A 19,301-nucleotide genomic window follows, 5' to 3' on the forward strand; every position below is an offset into this window, starting at 1 on the left:
TGCCGGAGTCAAGATCAAGAATTCGTTGGGAGTTCGAGAGTTTGTTAGAAGTCCGGAGGTTCGTCGAAAGTGCCATTGGAATTGATCGAGAAGTCAAGGAGCTTGCCAAAGAAGCTCATTAGAACTCGTCAAGAAGATTATCGTGAAGTCTAAGAGCTTGCCGGAAGTCTGCTAGAAGATTATCTAGAGATCATCGGAAGTCCGCCGAAAGATCACCTAAAGCTCGTTGGAAGAAACCTAGACTTACCAGACTTGTTTTGTTTAGTGTATGTCTTAAAAATCAAAGTTAACACATAATTAGAGTTTAGATTGGGAGATAATCCCACTAACTCAGTTAGGGGCCAAATGAGCCCAAAACATGATTGTGTTAGGTCGTATGGAAGGCCCACTCAACCACTTGGAGCCTTGATAAGCAGTGGAATCGCTTGAGGCTAAGCCTCATAAGAGATCTGGGTGGTGGTACCATCGGCAATTAATGCTGTCAGGTGGTGGTACCGCTAGAGCCCAGTCTCCGAGACTCTGTCATGCGGTACTGCTACTAGACTAGGCGATGGTACTGCCCAATGTCAGTCTACAAGTGATGGTATCGCCCAATAATGATGGTAGTACTGCTAGTACCTCAAAAATCGAGGATGTGACATTTTTTAGCCCCAATTCTGAAGTCAATTGAGGGCTATAAATATCCCTTACTTCTCCTCTATTATTGTGAAATAGCTTGCAAAAGTTGAGAGTTCACCTCCATTATTTCTAAGTGTAAAAGTTTATAAAAGGAGAGTTAGTGGAAACCGGTGATCTTATGGAGGAGGTGTCGGTGGATGTCGATCAAACGATCGAATCACTATAAAATTACCATGTTCTCTTCTTAGTGCGTACTTTACTTTTGCTGTATTATACTTCACTTCATTCCAAACTATCAAAACCCCTCCTCTCTATTCACTTACAATCTTATTCGAGTCAACGTCTTTTCAAAATGGTTTTTTGAACTAAGAGTCTCATCGCATGAAGTTTTCCAAAATTATTTAAATTTATCGTTTTTATTCGCTACACTAATTTACCCCCTCATCTTAGTGTCATTCTTGATCCTAACACGAGGATATTTTAGTAAGCCCTTTTCTTTTATCTGTAAAAAAACTTCAGTCTTGGTCAGGTTCAAGGGGGTCAATTCAGACCTCGGGAGAGGCAGGTTAGGTTGTTTATTTTTCCTTTGTCGTGGTGACATTGGGGTGGGGGCGGATTGTGGTTGCTTCGACCTCGATCTCTTATGAGGCTTTCCACACTTGCCTAAGACCATTATATCGGTGGCAATGGACTGATTGGCCCTTTAAAGTATCTCGGGGATCATCCTCGGTGTCCTCTTTACTAATGATCAAAAGAGGCAGGTGGGCCTTAGTCCCATCATAAAGGACTGGATCATGAGTGATGGGTGAGCATTATCCATGCTTGGATCTCGTTCATGAATTGAGTGATGAAGTCCGAAAATGTCTCCTCATTGCCTTGTTTAAGCTCGAGAATCATTACTGTCGATGGCCTTGAGTGCATATTCCCAAGAAAGTGGAGCTCGAACTCTTTTATAATTTAAGCAAAGGAGCTAATGGAGAGTGACCTTAAATGAGTGCACCACTCTTTTGTTGAGCATCTTAAAGTGGTTAGGAAGGCGCAACACATTGGGGCATCCATAGTACAATGATATTTGAGCTTGAAAGATGTGATATACTCCACTAGGTTAGTAGTGCCATTAAAGGCCTCCAATGATGGGAGGTGAAATTTTATCAAGATTGAATCCTCTTGGATGTCCTAGATAAATAGTGATCGACCCTAGGTGGGGTTAACCTACTCACTCTTGGATTATTGAAAGTCTCGATGCATCTCTTTTAAGCATCGATCCATTTGCCGTAGTTGGATCCTAAGAGAGTTGTCGGTTGAATCGATAGAGTGGGTCTTAGATTCAAGTGGAGCATAGCAGTGGTGGGCGGCTTACTGAACTTCAGAATTGAGGAGCAGGGCACTTGCTCGGTCGGTGATTCGGTGGGCCTCGGATGCCCTTGAGAGGCTAGCAACTTATCGGGTGGGGAGACCCCAACGGATGCCGATGCCAATAGTTATCGAGTTGCCGACCATGTCATCACTTGTTGGGCTAGACGAGGTAGAAGAAGGGCAACAACCTGCATCATGTTGGTTAGTGCTTGCACTTGCTAGGTAAGGTTTAAGAATGCCTCAGCAGAGATGAGTAGATGGCCCGGTAGCACTCCCAGGGGTAATAGTGTCGGGTCATTGAACGAACACTAGTACCACATCAATATTTGTGCCGAAATGGATGCATCTATGTGAGGAAATGGTGGCTACTGTTTCGTCTAAGCAAAAGTGTTGTGAGTCGAGGGCAAAACATCCTCACTTGGGCATTTAATGATAGGTTCAGCTTATGGATGCTCCTGTGTTATTAGGCTCTCCTTTCAACACCAAAATATTAAGAGAAAATATCGTTGATATCCTTGGCAGTCCAACATGACTCGGATCCATATGCGTAGAGTTATCTGAGATGAAAAGTGCCTCCTCAAATCAGAAGAGGCTTCTTGAATCGATTCCTCCTATGCTTAAATTAGTCCTTAGATCAATTTCTACATGTCTATGTTCTAGTATTTCATACTAGAGTTGATCTAACATCATAGAGATAGAATATTTTTATGAAGATTTCATAGTGGATGCAGTGAAGATTTCATAGTGGATGCAGTTTATAATCGTCCGAGCTTACCCTTGGACTCTCATGAATATTTTCCTAAATATTCTGTAGAAGAGATATCTTATTATAATCATCTCGAATTACTCTTTGGACTCCTGATCGCACGAGCAAACGAGGAGGGGTAGGTTGGGCTTTTTCTTCCGCGGATCTTAGTGCAGATTATGTATTTTATATATATATATATATATATATATATATATATATATATATATATATATATATATATATATATATAAAGTAAGGCACTTAAATTACTGATTACGTGGGTGGCCATCGCGATATTGTGATATATATTTATATAGTTCCTGACCACCACGAATTACGTGGGTGGCCACTTGCTCGCTTCCTCTCCTCACAAAACACCAAAAAAGAATGAGAAGATTGCCGCCTCTTTAACAAGAATTAGACACCAAAGAAAGAGGAAAGGCAAAAGAGGGCAAAGAGATGCTCTGTTCCGGTGGAATAGTGAGACCCCCCTCGAAGCCGCTCGTCCCTCGCCATCCGAGCTGGAGATTCGCTCCGACGAGTAAGATCGAGAGGCAGCAGCCGCCGGCGATCTTGAGGTGGACGCCGAGGGCCTCGGGAGACGCCGATGCTGCTGTCCCTTCTTCCTCCTCGGTCGACACGGCCGGCCCCGGTGATTTGGCCGAGAAAAACCCCGCAGGGTATTCTTCTCAAGTCTTTGTTTTCTAGGTTAAGATCGAGCTGACTTTGATGTTTGCGTTTGCGTCGACATCATCGTTCGCTGAGTTCTTGGTTTTATTTGATTCGAGACTGTTGTTTTTCTTCATAACCTAACCAGTTTGGCGATGTCACCCTCCTGTGACTATTAGGAGACATGAAAAAAGCCGTTTGATTTTTCTAGGCAAGGTAATCACGTCATGTTTGCTGAATGATTTGAAGTCAATGCTCCTTCTTAAAACAGCCAAGTGTACCAGTGTTGTCGTCTTTATGAATTCCTTTTGGATTCCGTCATATGTGTATGAAATAATCCTCGTATGTTGCCATGTAATAAAGCATGCTTTGATGTGGATAATCTCCAAATTATTGCAGTTCATGTACATTCGTTCTCCTTATGTTGATTTATTATGCCATTTTTCTACAAATGCAGCTTTTGTATAATCGAAGGACCTGAAACAGTTCAGGATTTTGCAAAAATGGAATTGCAAGAAATCCAAGACAACATCAAAAGTCGTCGAAATAAGATCTTTTTGCACATGGAGGAGGTGAGTTTTTCTTGATCTACTAAGCACATATGAAATTAGATGAATGGTATCATATTTGTTAGCTTATATTAGACGTCAGTGAAATTATATCAGAAATGGTTTCGTGAGTGCCCCTTTGTAAAATATATCAGACTTTGCTGATTTATAGTAAATTATATCAGAAATGGTTTCATGAGTGTCTCCTGATTGGCTCATAGATTAATCAAGGATTTAGTATCACGTGCAAATAAAAATATATCACAATATTTACTAGATCAAATATTAAAGTCACTTGGATTGAATTGAAGTGATCCATTTAAAAAAATAATATTGAGAAATCAGAAGGATTATCCATCAAAGGGAGGTTATATGGCCTTATCTATACCTTCTTGTTCTTGCATCCGAATGATCTCTTCCTTGTTCAGCACAGAAGAAGCCCAGAAGTTCATCTAAGAGGCAATATGCATTTTAGCTCTGTCATACTTAGTCAACTCGGTTTGAAGATCAACCAAATGGGGAAAAAAATATAATACCTATTGGGAAAAATACAGATTGTCTTGTCCTTATGTACCTTTGAAACTTTACTGTCAGGAATACTTGCTGCTTATGCAAAAGAAGATACAGATGAACCCTGAAGTACTTGACGACAGTTTGCCCTGATGATGTGAGGAAATTAAAAGATTTATAGCACAGACATAGATCCTATGCTATCCACCTGATACTTTGTCGTGGTGTAACATATATTCATTCTGTAAACAATCATTTTTGTGCATGACTTCATAGATAAGATCAGTAGATTAACATATGCTGCAAGTCTCCAGGAGTGAGTGCCTAACCTAATCCAGTAAGTTGTGTAGTATATTGCAAATTATAGTTCGCTTGTCCTGACAATTTGCTTCTTCAACAATTCCTTTTGACCTTTTGCAGGTTCGCAGGCTAAGGATACAACAGAGAATAAAAAATGCTGAACTAGGAATTTTTAACGAGAAGCAAGAAAATGAACTTCCTGACTTCCCTTCATTCATACCCTTTCTGCCTCCCTTGGTAATTGTTTATGAATCATTGGGTTTATTTAATATCTACTTTAGTCTCTGAAAATATGCAAGTCTTTTACGAACTGTATTGGAATCAGACACCAGCAAATCTGAAGGTGTACTATGCTACATGCTTCACTGTCATTGGGGGGATCATCATCTTTGGTGGCCTTCTTGCACCTACTGTAAGTCTCCTCAAAATTACTTGTTGTTACTATTGATTTTCAAGCTTGGCAAAATAAATAGAAAGAAACATGAATATGCCATGATAATGATAGTCTCTGCTATCAGTTTATCTACTCATCGCTGATTACATGATAATGAAGTGTGCAAAACTGTAAAGAAATACCATTACATGATCATATTTTAGTCAATTTTCATCAAAAATTGAGTGATGAGACACATAAAAACATTCACTTGTCAGACAAACTTGGAATTACTAACTATCAAAGGGATTTAAATTATCAAATTTTTGTAGACCTCAGCTCTTAGTGCATTTGACAGTTGCCATTTGTTAGTTCACTTGTCCACATAAACAACATGTATCCGAGAAAAAGATTTGTTGCAGTCATGATAATTGCTTATCTAGATTAACCTGATTTCGGTTTGCGTGGTGCGAGGAAAAGGCGATGTACCTCTCGATTAGATATAGTTTCTTCACTTGTAACTTCACGTGCATCTATGAAGCCAAGTCTAATATGCATAGTTTACATATATGTTGTGTGTTAACATGCATATCCATATCCCATAAAAATACATGTTAAGATTCATGCAAATATGGGTACCTTACTTCTGTAATTAAAATATCTAACCAACTTATCTTTAATGTTTCATCCATTCTACCAGGTTTTGTGCCACAATATCTTACTTTGGTGCAAGTTTCTCACTTTCCATAAATGATCCTGCTTCCTGGAACGATTTGAGATGCACTGTATTTTTGCAGGAAACCTTCATGGTTAAGCTGTTCTTAGTGACAAACAAAACCATATACAGATCAAATATGGGCTTTCTGATTTATAAGTGAGTTAACATATTAAAAAGGAAGATCTTATGAACTAACTAATAATTTATGGCCTAAATTTCAGTATTAGGGTTGTTTTTGACTGCTTGCGATTGTGTGTTCTTAATTGAGGAGAGCTGAAGCATCTCTAGATTATACATCACAACTAATTGTCTAGAATTGAGATAATTCAGGAGAGTTCTCTGTTTCTTAGCTTTAATATGGGTTTGTTATCTGTCTTGAAGCATATGAGCAGAAATCACAACTGTGTCTTGTGCAAGTAGAAGTGATATATGCCATATTTTCATCTGTAAATACACTTGTTCTGGTGGACACACATCAACACTTCTTGAAACATGAACTTTCTCCTGTTTCCATTTAATATTTGATTCTATTATGGCTATACATTGACCTGGTAACTTTTTTTTCCCTTCTCTCTCTTTCCAGCTGGAGCTCAAGTTGGGACTAGGGGGAACATCTTATGCAGATTTTATACGTAGTATGCATTTGCCAATGCAACTAAGGTACTGTCTTGGCTGTGATGCACTTAGGATAAAAGATGAACTATACTGGTTTGCTCACTGTCATTTGGCACAGGAGTTTCTTTGAGAGTTCGACCATCAAGTTTATAACTGTGACATGTTTTTAACCTGTTGAAGCAGCTTGTTAATTATAATTTCTAAGTCCAAAGGTGATCTGTTCTACCACTTTTACTATAAGAATGATTTCTTTATGTTTTTGATCTACCTATAAGTTGTTGATCTAATAGGTAGCACTTGCTACACTTTTTGACTTCGTAGTTCATTAAGTTCCTCAATAATTATGACTATATCTGTTCTGGACAAATATGGTTATATAATTTAATATCCATTTGATATTCATATCCACTGATTAAAAGTGGATATGAATATGAATATTTCCAATATTTAATCCTTGCCCAACCATTATTTGTCACTACTTTAGGGGCTTTGAATAATTCAAACCTATCGTATTTCTTTAGTAGGTGGGCTACTTGGGCAAGGTTGGTAAAACTCCAAATATTGGGATGAGCAGTATTTCTGAGACTGTGTTGTGGATATTTTGATGCGGGAGTGATTGGAACCATCGTTGTATAGTACAGTTGTCTTGTGCCATCCTTAGGAAAATGTCTCAAAGTCAAAATTTGAAACTTAAAAAATGATGGCACTCAAGAAAATAGATAACATTTGAAATGGTATATTATTTTTATAATATATAACAGGCTACCCAGTTATCAGTTCAGCATTCAGATTGTTACCATCATTAGATTGAACCATACCCCCAAAACATATTATACGAGCCTATGAGTTAGATTTCCAGATAATTGGCATTGCAATTTGTTATAATGCCTTTCATTCTTGAAGGATGCTGATCTCTCTTAAATGCAACTGAAACTTTGGGATACGAAGTGTTGATAGTTTTTTAAAAAAATAATGTATTTATTGCATATGTTGCTTGTTATTTTCCTCTTTTGTAAAATTGAAAGTGCCATTTTGTTTTGGTGAATTCGAGAGCCTGACATGTTCTCTTAGTTTAGTTTGTTCGGGCAATAAATAGAATACCAACTATCACCTCTTCATGTATGCAAAGCATAAATTTTTTTCTTTATTACTCCTGGTTTTTTCTTGTGAAGGACATTCCTTAATCAGCATTTTTAACTTTTTTGAGCGAATGATGTTAAAGGCATTATTATAGTATGCTTTTGCATTATTTGCCAATTTTTTGGGTTGTATATTCATTTCTCACTGGATATTTGCAAAATGATTTGCAGTCAGGTCGATCCAATAGTAGCATCCTTCTCAGGTGGAGCGGTAGGAGTTATATCAGCTTTAATGATTGTTGAGATCAACAATGTCCAACAACAGGAGCAAAAGCGTTGCAGATACTGTTTAGGCACTGGTAATCTTCAAGATCCTAAGCTTTCACTTGAAATTTATTAATTTATATCATTTTAATTACATAAAATTTGTGATCTATTATTTATTGTTATTGTACACTCATATCATCTCTTATTCTTCTGCTGTGATGTTGAAGGGGTTTAGGTTTTAGGGTTATAGACAAGATGGACTGGTGGTGTGGGAAATGGTAACCTCAACCGAGGAGAAAAGGGGAGAAGAGAGAAATTGATAGTTTTGTGTAGAATCAAGAATCCAGAAGCTTTCTTCTTTTGCTTATTATGGTATTCTTCCTTTGAGGTCGATAGCCATATATTAAATGCCTTGATTGCTGGATGAAATATGCTTCGAGTAGTGACAATGCTAGTTGAATAGCAATTATATCTTATAACATTATGGTATGCGTGCTAGCCAAAATGAAGAAAATTCTTTGATTCAGAATCAGTTGATTTGTATGTCGATGATAACTTGTTCATGTTACGCAGAAACCATTGTACTTATATTGATCGATTGAGTACTAAACCAAACAGTCTTTTTTCCTGCTTAACAGCTTATGAAGTACCTCTAATGGAAGGATTTTTAGCCTTGATAACAATCTTTGATTTAGAGTTCAAATGGAATTTACTATCCAAGGCAGGCGAACAGGTTGCCCGTGTTTCCCATGTATTCTATCTGATAAATTTATTCGTATCACATGCAGGTTATCTCGCATGTGCTCGCTGTTCAAGCACAGGAGCTGTTGTTTTAATTCAGTCTGTCGCCACAGTCAATGATGGTGATCAGCCTTTATCGTCGCCTCGAACAGAGAGGTGCTCGAATTGTTCAGGTTCAGGGAAGGTGAGATATAATGATGCAAATTGGCAGTTTTATGGATCCTGTTTGTTGTCTTATATGTTCTGTGAACTAACAATAATCCACCACTCTGCAACTACTTACTGAGACTAAAATTTTTTATTGCTATTACCAGAAAATTCATTTTTTTCCCCATTCTATGCCCGTTTTTCTACAGCTCTCAGATCAATAGATGGCTGGCCTTGTTGCTTGTCTTTGCCAATGTCACAAGAACTCATGCTAGGTGGCTTGTTTGCAGGTTATGTGTCCGACGTGTCTCTGCACAGGGATGGCTATGGCCAGTGAGCATGACCCACGGATCGATCCATTCGATTAGATCATGCAGGTGGTCTCTTGTCAGTTCGGATTTCTGTGCATGGTTTCAGTTAGCAGTTTCTAAATTCACCAGCGGATTGGTTAGGCAGGCTGTATGTTTCTTCTTTGAAGCATTCCTCCTACATGACACTCGCAGTCCATATGTAATGTATATATAGGCAAAAAAGAGAAGCTTCGTTGAGAAAGAATGGGGAAGCTAACCGAGGTCCCTCCCTGAATGCTGGAACTCCGTGATTATATTACGATGCAGATGGGTAAAACATTAGAGACTTGTTTAAAGCGCGTAAGATGATGACCAATGATGTACAGAATAATGCTGCCGTGTCTTGCGGTTGGACTGCGTGAAAAGACGTACTTGTCATATAATAATAATTGGTTCTAAAGGACATTATATATATGTCTATCCATATATATGTATATATATATGTTTTTACTCGCAGGTCAAAGTGAGATTGTGATTTATCATGTGAAAAATCAACATATGAATGGAAATAAAATATGATCGAAATGTCTGGCCCCAGATGGGTGAGCTTGTTCAGAGCTCAAGTTCGCAAAGTATTTTGAGAGCATGTGTCTGCCTTAATCCCTTCACTGTGAGCTCAAGTGGCATGTTAAATTAATCGTCAAAGAATAATGCGTTACATTGTTATGCTCGTCGTTCATTACAATATTCTCTCATATGCCGTAATAATTATTATATATATATATATATGGATCCAAACCAATCTCATGTACTTTTGGTCCCGGCAAGAAAAACCCAACACCTCGCTCACCGTAGTCGTGGAGCCCAATCCGGCCCATTTCCGTCGTCTCACGTGCACGTGCGAGGCATGCACGTGCAAATACCATTTGATGGTATTGAAGTTGGACACAGTGGACAGAGTTGTCATTGACCGATTTATCGAGCAACGCAACCTAAACCCCGTCGCCCCCTTTCATTTACCACAGCTGCCAAAACCCTTCTTTCTCAGATCCATCTTACTGCCAGGTATGGCGGCGGAGCCCGAAAACAGTGCCGGAAACGAAACCTCCGCCGAAGCCGAGACCAAGGCGGAGGTGCCATCCTCCCCCGCCGCGGAGGCCGAGACCGAGGAGAACGACGCCGCCGCCGAGGAGGATGAGGAGGAGGAAGAGGAGGATGAGGAGGAGGCCGAGGAGGAGGAGGCGGCGGAGGACGAGTCTCCTCCCGCTGAGGCTGCCCCGACGGCGCAGGGTGGCGGCGTGGAAGTCAAGAAGTGGCCCGGGTGGCCCGGAGACAACGTGTTCCGCCTCGTAGTGCCCGTTCTGAAGGTGGGGAGCATCATCGGCCGCAAGGGGGAGCTCATCAAGAAGCTCTGCGAGGAGACCAAGGCTCGCGTTCGGATCCTTGAAGGGCCCATCGGCGTCAGTGATCGCATTGTTAGTCTTTCGCCCCTTGTTTTAGGGTTTCTTTTAACTATGTTTTCTTCCTGTCGATCTATAACTTTTTTCTGTCTAGCATCTGATTGACTTCTTAGTTTGCGAAAGAATGGTTCTTTCTTTGATGACTGAAAGATTTGAAGTTGATAGTTGGAATTACGAACTCAAAGTTCCTAAATTTGTGTTAATCTCACAAAATAACGGGACGAAAGGAAAATAGTGGCTTTTATTTGCCAACTTTTGTGAAGGTGACTGTTTTAGAAGGCTTCACTGGGTAACCGCAGGTTTGAAAATTGGGGCATTTCACCATAATGATTGACTTATGAACTTTCAACTGAAGTCCCATGTGTGTGTTTATGTTGAAGGCTTCATTGGGTAACCGCAGGTTTGAAAATTGGGGCATTTCACCATAATGATTGTCTTATGAACTTTCAACTAAAGTCCCGTGTGTGTGTGTAGAAGGCTTCATTGGGTAACCCCAGGTTTGAAAACTGGGGCATTTCACCATAATGATTGTCTTATGAACTTTCAACTAAAGTCCCGTGTTTGTGTGTGCGCGCGCGTGTGTGTGTGTGTGTGTCTTATGAAATTGGGGAAATTGGGGCATTTCACCATAATGATGTGCTTACTTGGTTGATATTAGTATGTAACATTGGAGATCTTGGAAGTTGACACTGATGGAGATTAAGAATTTCCATGTTTGTTCCTTCTTCTCTCTCTCTCCTCTAACAACACATATGTATCTATGTCTACAAAACAAATGTAGACATAGAGTGGAGGCAAAAATTTCAGCGTTCATGATAAGAGAGGAAATAGAATGGAGGCAAAATTTTCAGAAAATCATAATTTGATGTGGTTAAGAACTTTTGAGGCTGCTGCTTCTCTCTTTTTCTACATATGTAATACATATATATGTATGCCCATACTAAAGTTAGATATGTATACAATGTATAGAATACGCCAAAACAACAACAAAGCTGTAAGTTCTAACTATTTAGGGTCGGCTACATGGATCTTTTTCACTATTGAGAATGAAATACACAAAAGAAAGAGCTCAAATTTGAGCTGTCGTAAGAACGGAAATAAAATTCATGCAACTTTCTGAATCATGATAGCATTTAGTGGAGTGCTTATATAAGGCGGGTTTTGTATAGCACATCAACTTAAGTTGCTGCATTGGGGCATGCACATGCAAGGTGTCCAAGGCCTAGACGGTTTTACCAGAAAGCAGCAAACTTCTTACCTTTATGTTTTTCTGTTGCACCTTTGTATGGTTGAAGAAACATAGAGATCCTTGCTTTGTGATGCAAGGGTATGTTTAAAGAACTTTTAGGATATTATTCTTAGATCCTACAATTTGTGTGCAATGTGTTGTATGTGCCCTGGGCAATCATCTACTTGAAGATTGTTCACATTTCATAAATCCTTTTAACTAATGGAGATATTAAACCTGTGAAGTATTGAAAAGGTTATCAACATGTTTTAGTTCATTAAGTTTGTTGGTTCAATATGTAGATTTATCTGTATTGTTATCTAGGCCATTTTATCTTGTATCTACCATGCATGGGCTTTTTTTTTGTTGTTTGGTTGTTTGAAATTGAGATACTTGTTTTACTTTTTCATGTTCAGGTTCTGATATCTGGTAAAGAAGAACCAGAAGCTGAGATATCCCCAGCTATGGATGCTGTGCTAAGAATCTTCAAACGTGTTAATGGTATTTCAGATAGCAGCTCAAACTCAGGATCTGTTCCTGGTACATGTTCAGTCCGATTGTTGGTGGCCTCATCACAAGCTGTGAATTTGATCGGGAAGAAAGGTGAAGCAATAAGGTCTATTCAAGAGAGTAGTAATGCCACTGTGCGGGTTCTATCAGGTATGTGCTTCTATGTCCTTACATAATTGGTGACAAGAAACTGAAATTTGGATTATCTGTTCTTTTGGTTGATATTTGCCTGGTAAACTAATTTTGCTTAATCATATCTGGTTTCTATTTCTGCTTAATATGATTACTATGATCTTTATGCCAACTTAAGAGCACATGATAAATCTGAAACTCTTTTCTTTTGCTCTCAAAGAATGAGATGTGTTGTGTTGAATTGTGTTGACGAACTTGAATGATATCTCACTTGTAGGCTTGTGGGGTAAATAGCTGACTTTTGGACAGTGACCAAAATTTGACCATCCATATGGACAATATCTTAATGAATGATACAACCATTGAGAAGTATATGAGTCTCTGATATGAAACTATAATAGTTCCTGGTCTTGTAGTTGCTATACCCAAATAGCAGTTTACTAGGCCTACATGCTGTGAAGCTGCCTTTCTATGTGGAGCCAGGTAGATACCTGAGTTCACTCAAAAAGGCTTGACAATGTCTAGATGGAAAGTCGATAAATAAAAGCATGAATTTTATGCCATATCAGGATCTCACTTTTTTTTGTATTTAGTTCTATGTTATCTGTGTTTAACTTTTTTTTCAATATTTTTTAAAATCGGGAACATCCTACTAGAATAATTCAATATAATTCTTAACTAATATACACGTGTTGCTGGTGACTGATTATGCTAAGAGAATCAGTTTCCTTTTCACCCATATAACAAGCTGTCGAATAGGCTTAAAGTTTTGAATGGATCAACCATATGCAAAAAATGTGCCACTCAACTGATATGTAACAACTATTTTTCTATTCACATGACATTTTGGGATATATTAATTTACCAAAGATAACTATTTTTATTAGTATGCAATATATCGAAAACACATGGCATCTGATTCTTTTATTGCATAGGCGAGTTGCCATTTTATGCTGCTCCAGATGAAAGAATTGTAGAAATACAGGGTGAATCATTGAAGGTCCTCAAAGCCCTTGAAGCAGTTACTGGGCATCTCAGGAAGTTTTTGGTTGATCACAGTGTACTTCCTTTGTTTGAGAAGAGTGTAAGACTTTCTTCAAATGCTTGAACTTTAACTTTATTTACAATGTGGGCCATGCCAACTAGATGTTTATTAATAATCGGTATCACTTTCCAATATTTTGTTAGTATAATACACCAGTTACACAAGACAGGCCAGTTGACACATGGGGTGAAAACACTCAATCTTATAGCCACGGTGTGCAACAGTCTGCAATTGCCAATGACTATGGTCTTCCTTTGAAGAGAGATTCCTTTTTTATTGATCGTGAATCTCAATTAGACTCACAAATACCACGTAGCGGACTGGCATTATATGGACAGGATCCTGCTGTATCTGGTTTACGTTCTTCGGCACTCGGGCGCACTGGCAGTGCTTTAGAGGTACTTGATCCATCATCCCTTAGTGTCACTGCAAGATTGTTAGAATTTTTTTTACGTTCTTGCATGCTTGTTTTGTGGATTTAGTCTTTATACGCATGATTGCTAAGAGTTTCAAAACATGAATAGGGATATAACAAGCATGCCTAGGAATGTTTTTTAGTTATCTTTGATGACATGTGCCTTAGCACTTTATGTTTTTTAGGCATCGTAGATAATTGAAAAAGAAACCGGATCAAATTATTTGCTGATTCATTGCTCTGTTCAGATGGAGAAATATTAGTTGTTGACCATTTACCTTCGGAGGAATAATCTACAGATTCAATATCTAATGTCATCGAAAACATCGAAGCATTTCAATTGTGGATTTATATTTTCTTACATTAGATGAGTACTATACATATTGCTAAATCAAGAACTTGCCTAGAAGATAAAAGATGTTGTGATCAATATGTTGTGTCCTTGCCTACTCAAGTACCTCTGTTAGTTCCTACATCAATATTGTAGAACAGCTTGTTGGTTCTTAGCCAAAAACTTGTGGTAAAAGAAAATTGATTACTCTTTTTTTTTTTTTTTTAACTTATTGAAGTTCAGTTTGACAACATATACAGTGTTCAATAAGATTCTCCTAGAAGCTTTTTTGGCTCAGAAAACCATTGGCCATGGTTAAAAAGTAAAACAAACAGCAAGTGCCTGAAGTTGCATAATATTTTTACCTATTGTTCTAAGTATGAAGAAAATATGTGATAGATTTTTGTATTATTGCTTCAGAAATCATCTGATTGAGCCTGTTTTGTATTTGCTATATTGTTGAACTATATTTTGATCTGATTTGCCGATGCAGGTCACACAGAAAACGCAAATTCCACTTACATATGCGGAAGATATTATTGGTATAGGAGGGGGCAATATAGCATACATAAGACGTACCAGTGGAGCAGTAATTACTGTTCAAGAGACCAGAGGATTGCCTGATGAGATAACTGTTGAAATGAAGGGCACAACGGCACAGGTTCATGTTGCTCGACAGCTCGTTCAGGTAGCTTGCCCATGATTTTCCCCTGCCTTTTCCCTCCTCATGGATGATGGAGGGATAACACTTGCACGCAGGATGCCTACCTCTGCTGCTTTTCTCTCAAAAATGACCTTGTTGCCTTCTTCTATCCTCTGCAGGAGTTCATCACGGGGCGTAGAGAACCTGTGTCAAGCAACTATGGTGGTGTTGATACAGGATTGAGATCGAGTTACTCGCAGTTGGCGAGTACAGCATACCCATCCTCATCTTATGCATCACATTCCTACGGTGGATATGGTTCGTCTGGACTAGGAGGGTACGGTGGATATAGGCCTTGAGAAAGAGCCTCCTGCTGCTTGCACAAAAGCACCTTGTATGTCACTTAAGAAGAATCTGTTGGGAGTTTATGTTTCTTGATCAGATTCAGTAATAGCTAAATATTAGTCTGTATGAGGTTCTCCACATGATCCAACAGTAACTGCATCTTTGTTTTTAATCTTCGGTTGGCTGCTAATTGTGGTGTGTGTGTGGTGCCATTCTGCTAGTGTAAATTTACTACCTGCATGGCAAGAAGACCCATTAAAAGGTCTTGCATCCATGCAACGTTGGCTCTCGATTCTGGTTCAAGAGAAGGTTACTTTGATCGGTAGGAAAGGAGAGGTGCATTCTAAATATTATACTTTTTGATTCTGGTGCATTCTAAAGGAGAGGTGCTATCGATAGGTTCCATACTAAATATTTGGAATGTAGTGTATGAATCTGCCTCATTCTTATATGGTCATGATAAAATATCTACACCTTTGCACCGAAGAGATCATATACTGCATATAGAACAGAACATATATTTGCGAAAACAAAATAAGATGGGCAAACTCGTTAGAGATTCCTGCTTCAGACTTTGGTTCGGAATCGAGTGGCACATGGTGAGAAATTGTGGCTCGCCACATCGTTGCGATGCTCGGAACAACTGTTCCACTAAGATCGGATCGGACGCTGCCTTATCTTTCCTTCGGCTCTCTTTCATTGTACAACACCTGCAAAATCGAAAAGGGCCATAGCTGCTGCATATTCTGCCATGGTTCGCCAAGGAAAAAAAAAAAGAGAAGAAGAGTACCAGGGTGTGTGTACCTTATCAATTATGCCATATTCAACAGCTTCATGAGGAGTCAAGTACTTTGGTCGCCTGATGTCTTCGCTGATCTTCCAGGGAGGTTCTCCTGTGTGGAATGAGTAGAGACAAATCTAACGATGCAACTGCGTTAGCACCACCGACAAGGGACCAATTTGCAATAAAAATTAAAAGCAGAATGAAACAAGAAGCAAGAAAGTGTCACTGATAGATGACATTGAATGCTTAATACCAGTTCAAAATCCTACACTAGATTTATGTTCTCTACAAAGTGTACCACAAAGTGATATATGTAGCAAATGCATATGAAGATTAAGAAGCTATCACATGAAACCCTTCGGTTGGGACCGCCAATCAGCTTTTTTTTTTTTTTTTTTAGCTTTGCACGTATGTCACATCGTTATCGTAGAAGACCTAATGTCCAATTTGTAGACAAGCAAGGCTGATCATCATATTCTATAGGACAATTAATACAGTATCTGGATTTGTGACAATCTAAATATTTTCTGTTATATGTTTTTGAGAACTTCAAATTGAAGAACGTGCAACAACACTTATCAGATATTCGCTAAACCAAATGTCCTGTCAACATAAAGCGAACTATACCCTTCGGCCAAAGGCAATTTACAAGGTGCTATTTCAGCATATAATGTAAGCAAAATACAGGCTCAAGTTAACAATTTTCTTACCAACTCAAAGTTTGTGTCCCTTACTATTTTCCTTACAGAATCGGTATCTTCTTCTTGACATTGAGCAGCATGCTGCCAATCAGAGGAGATTGATATCATGTGATAAAACATATCAAGAAGCCCTCCCAAAAAAAAGTAGGGAAAAATAACAAAAAAGCCTGATAAATATTGTACCCTCCGGATCATTATTCTCGATGATGGCAAAGCAGCACGATGTCCTTTAGTACCAGCAGCCAAAAGTAGAGCAGCTTCTCCCCAAGCATTGCCAACGCAAAGTGTGAAAATAGGTGGTTTAACGAATCTTGTATCACGGAGAAACTTGTTAAACCATAAAACAAAGAAGACTTTAATTAACATTCAAAGTCCTCAATAATAACAAATTATCTATCAGCTCATTATGAGTTAAAGAAGAATTATGAGACAGATAAAGAAAAATCAAATGCAATTTTAAATGGTCAAACTAGATCATGCTCTCACCATCCAACTTCCAATTTAAACACTCTACACCTTGACCACCTACATGGGCCCGTCTACATCGAATCTCATTTGGTTCATAAAAGGAACTTGGAGTTGCTATTGAAAAATAATTTTTCTTGAAATTTTCACCCTCGACAGTCGTCTACTTTTGTGCCAATCAAATCTTAGTCATTTTTTCAAGGATTTTTCAGCAAATGTCCAAATTTCTCTTTTGAATTTAACATCTTTTGTGGTGATTTCCATCACCATACCATTTTGTACACAAGCTCACGATCAATCATTTTTTCAAGGATATTTTAGCAAATATTCCTATTTCCCTTAACCTCCTAACCTCCCTCCCTCTACAAGGTAAGGTATATAAGAACACTAGGAAAGACCTGCTTCAGATAGGTGCACTGTATCATGGCAAAATCATCAGATTAGTTTCAAATCTTGCATGTACTTGGCTGACCTCATAACATCATAGATCGCAAAAGCCTCTGTGACAGACGGCAGTTTCTCTCCAACCTGGAAAGAGAAAATCTTATATCAGTTAATGCACCGACCACTTAAGAAACACCACATATGGCAACTTCTAACAAAAAGAATTCTGTCAGATAAAATAGACAGAAGAGTATGTCTACATCAAATCAAATCAAGCAACATATAAATGGGTTGTTAGGTTCAACAATGATTTCGAGTGCGTTTGCTAATTCCCATGCCAAACTTGAAGAAATAATCTTTGTAACAGGTAACAGATTACTCCTTCTGCCTATAGACAAAAGGGGTTGTCAATAACAATCATAATTCTCAAATACTTTGTGTTACTAATTTAGATCATCTTATCTGGATAACAGACCAAGTAAGACCACATCAACCATATGCAAATATTTAATCACTGAATAACTAAAAAGAAGGACAAGTGCTACAATGAACTAAATGCCAAATATTAACAAAGGTGCATGTATACAGGGTTCGGGGAAGGTCAACCGACATGGTCTTGGTCTTACCCCTGCCTGCAAGCAAGAAGGCTATGTTATTTCCATGGCTCAAACCTTGGTCACCCAAATCGTAAAAGAGCAACATGCCAGCCCTTGCGCACGTAAATTCTCAATTTGACTTTTGTTCAATCATCCATCGGCCCTTCATGTCTCGATAGCAAGAGCCAAAGCCTTGTACCACCATTTTATTAATGCATCCACACATATGTCTCTTTTTGATAATGTCATAATCCATAAAGACTTGATATGATGAATGTTTAACACCATTTAAAGTCAGATGTGGATGCAGGTCAGATGGATCGCATCAAAATAAGCCAACACGTAAATCAATCCGGATAACACATTATCGAATAGAAAGCTACAAGGCCTTACAATAAGCAATATATGCTCTCTTGGTCCATATGAGGTTATATATTTTGTATATGTTCGCCATATGAATGAATAATAAATACGTGTTCATCGTATGATAAGAGCATTAAGAAAGGGTTCTTAACCTTGGCAGCGCCAGCCGAGTTTATGTAAAGATTAATGGGGTGCACAGCATCCTCGTACTGAAGGTAAAGAAACTCTGCCAGGATGAGCTCCGTAACGGATGGGACGAGCGGCATTCCCAAGTATACGATCCGATTCTTGTACAAGGAAGACGCCAAATCTGGAGGCGGCGGCTCCCGAGCGTCATCTCTTCTAAAAGGGACGAGCTATCGACAAAAAATAGTCATACGCTTATGCAGGGGATAATCCACGGGTAGAAATTGCTTGAGCCGAATTCTAATCAGGTTTCCATCACAATCACTGATCGAGCAATTGATGGAGGAACAAGCACATCAAAACCCTAAACGATCAATCTAGCGCCTGATTCCAACAATTAGGAACAGAGTTGTATAGGCAGGCATGCATGCGTTTGCATATAGACTTGACCAATGGCAACCAAAAATCAACCGAGGCGAAAACGCGTAGCAAGAAACAAACATCAAATCAAGGACGGGTTCAAGAATCTAAGACCGAGAGCAAGATCGATACCATTGAAGCGGAGAGGCAGCATTTCCGGGCAAAGGAGGCGGGCGAGGACGGACAACATAGCGAGGGCTTGGAGATCTTGTACCTCAAGGAATCGCCGGGAAGTCGACTTCCGGCAACGAAGCCTCCCGTGGAGCGGAGAGAAGGAGAAGCGGCGAGAACGAATGCCATTTTGGGTTCCGGTGCTCCTCCTCTCCCTCTCCCTCTCCCTCTCCCTCCACTAACCTCATTATATTGTTGACCAA

At 39.0% G+C, this 19,301-nt stretch overlaps 3 protein-coding genes across 3 annotated transcripts; 2 read left to right on the top strand and 1 right to left on the bottom strand.

The window, feature by feature from the left end:
* Positions 1 to 3,076: 3,076 nt before the first annotated feature.
* On the top strand, positions 3,077 to 9,451 carry LOC135619251 (protein ORANGE, chloroplastic-like). Its single transcript, XM_065121091.1, has 8 exons — positions 3,077 to 3,402; positions 3,849 to 3,963; positions 4,870 to 4,986; positions 5,075 to 5,161; positions 6,424 to 6,500; positions 7,766 to 7,893; positions 8,590 to 8,726; positions 8,980 to 9,451. Exons 1-8 carry the CDS (start codon positions 3,182 to 3,184, stop codon positions 9,055 to 9,057), a joined length of 960 nt encoding a protein of 319 aa, XP_064977163.1. The 5' UTR covers positions 3,077 to 3,181; the 3' UTR covers positions 9,058 to 9,451.
* Positions 9,452 to 9,942: 491 nt separating this feature from the next.
* On the top strand, positions 9,943 to 15,278 carry LOC135619252 (RNA-binding KH domain-containing protein PEPPER-like). The gene is made up of 6 exons (XM_065121092.1): positions 9,943 to 10,454; positions 12,084 to 12,327; positions 13,245 to 13,393; positions 13,498 to 13,752; positions 14,594 to 14,788; positions 14,923 to 15,278. Exons 1-6 carry the CDS (start codon positions 10,047 to 10,049, stop codon positions 15,100 to 15,102), a joined length of 1,431 nt encoding a protein of 476 aa, XP_064977164.1. The 5' UTR covers positions 9,943 to 10,046; the 3' UTR covers positions 15,103 to 15,278.
* A 147-nt stretch (positions 15,279 to 15,425) lies between these two features.
* Positions 15,426 to 19,289, bottom strand: LOC135619253 (ATP-dependent Clp protease proteolytic subunit-related protein 4, chloroplastic-like). The gene is made up of 7 exons (XM_065121093.1): positions 19,060 to 19,289; positions 18,534 to 18,737; positions 17,511 to 17,566; positions 16,757 to 16,883; positions 16,583 to 16,654; positions 15,893 to 16,006; positions 15,426 to 15,798 (listed from the first exon to the last, which is right to left on the bottom strand). Exons 1-7 carry the CDS (start codon positions 19,225 to 19,227, stop codon positions 15,763 to 15,765), a joined length of 777 nt encoding a protein of 258 aa, XP_064977165.1. The 5' UTR covers positions 19,228 to 19,289; the 3' UTR covers positions 15,426 to 15,762.
* Between the last annotated feature and the right edge of the window lie 12 nt (positions 19,290 to 19,301).

This window comes from Musa acuminata, chromosome BXJ2-8, assembly GCF_036884655.1.
Source record: "Musa acuminata AAA Group cultivar baxijiao chromosome BXJ2-8, Cavendish_Baxijiao_AAA, whole genome shotgun sequence".
NCBI lineage: Eukaryota > Viridiplantae > Streptophyta > Magnoliopsida > Zingiberales > Musaceae > Musa > Musa acuminata.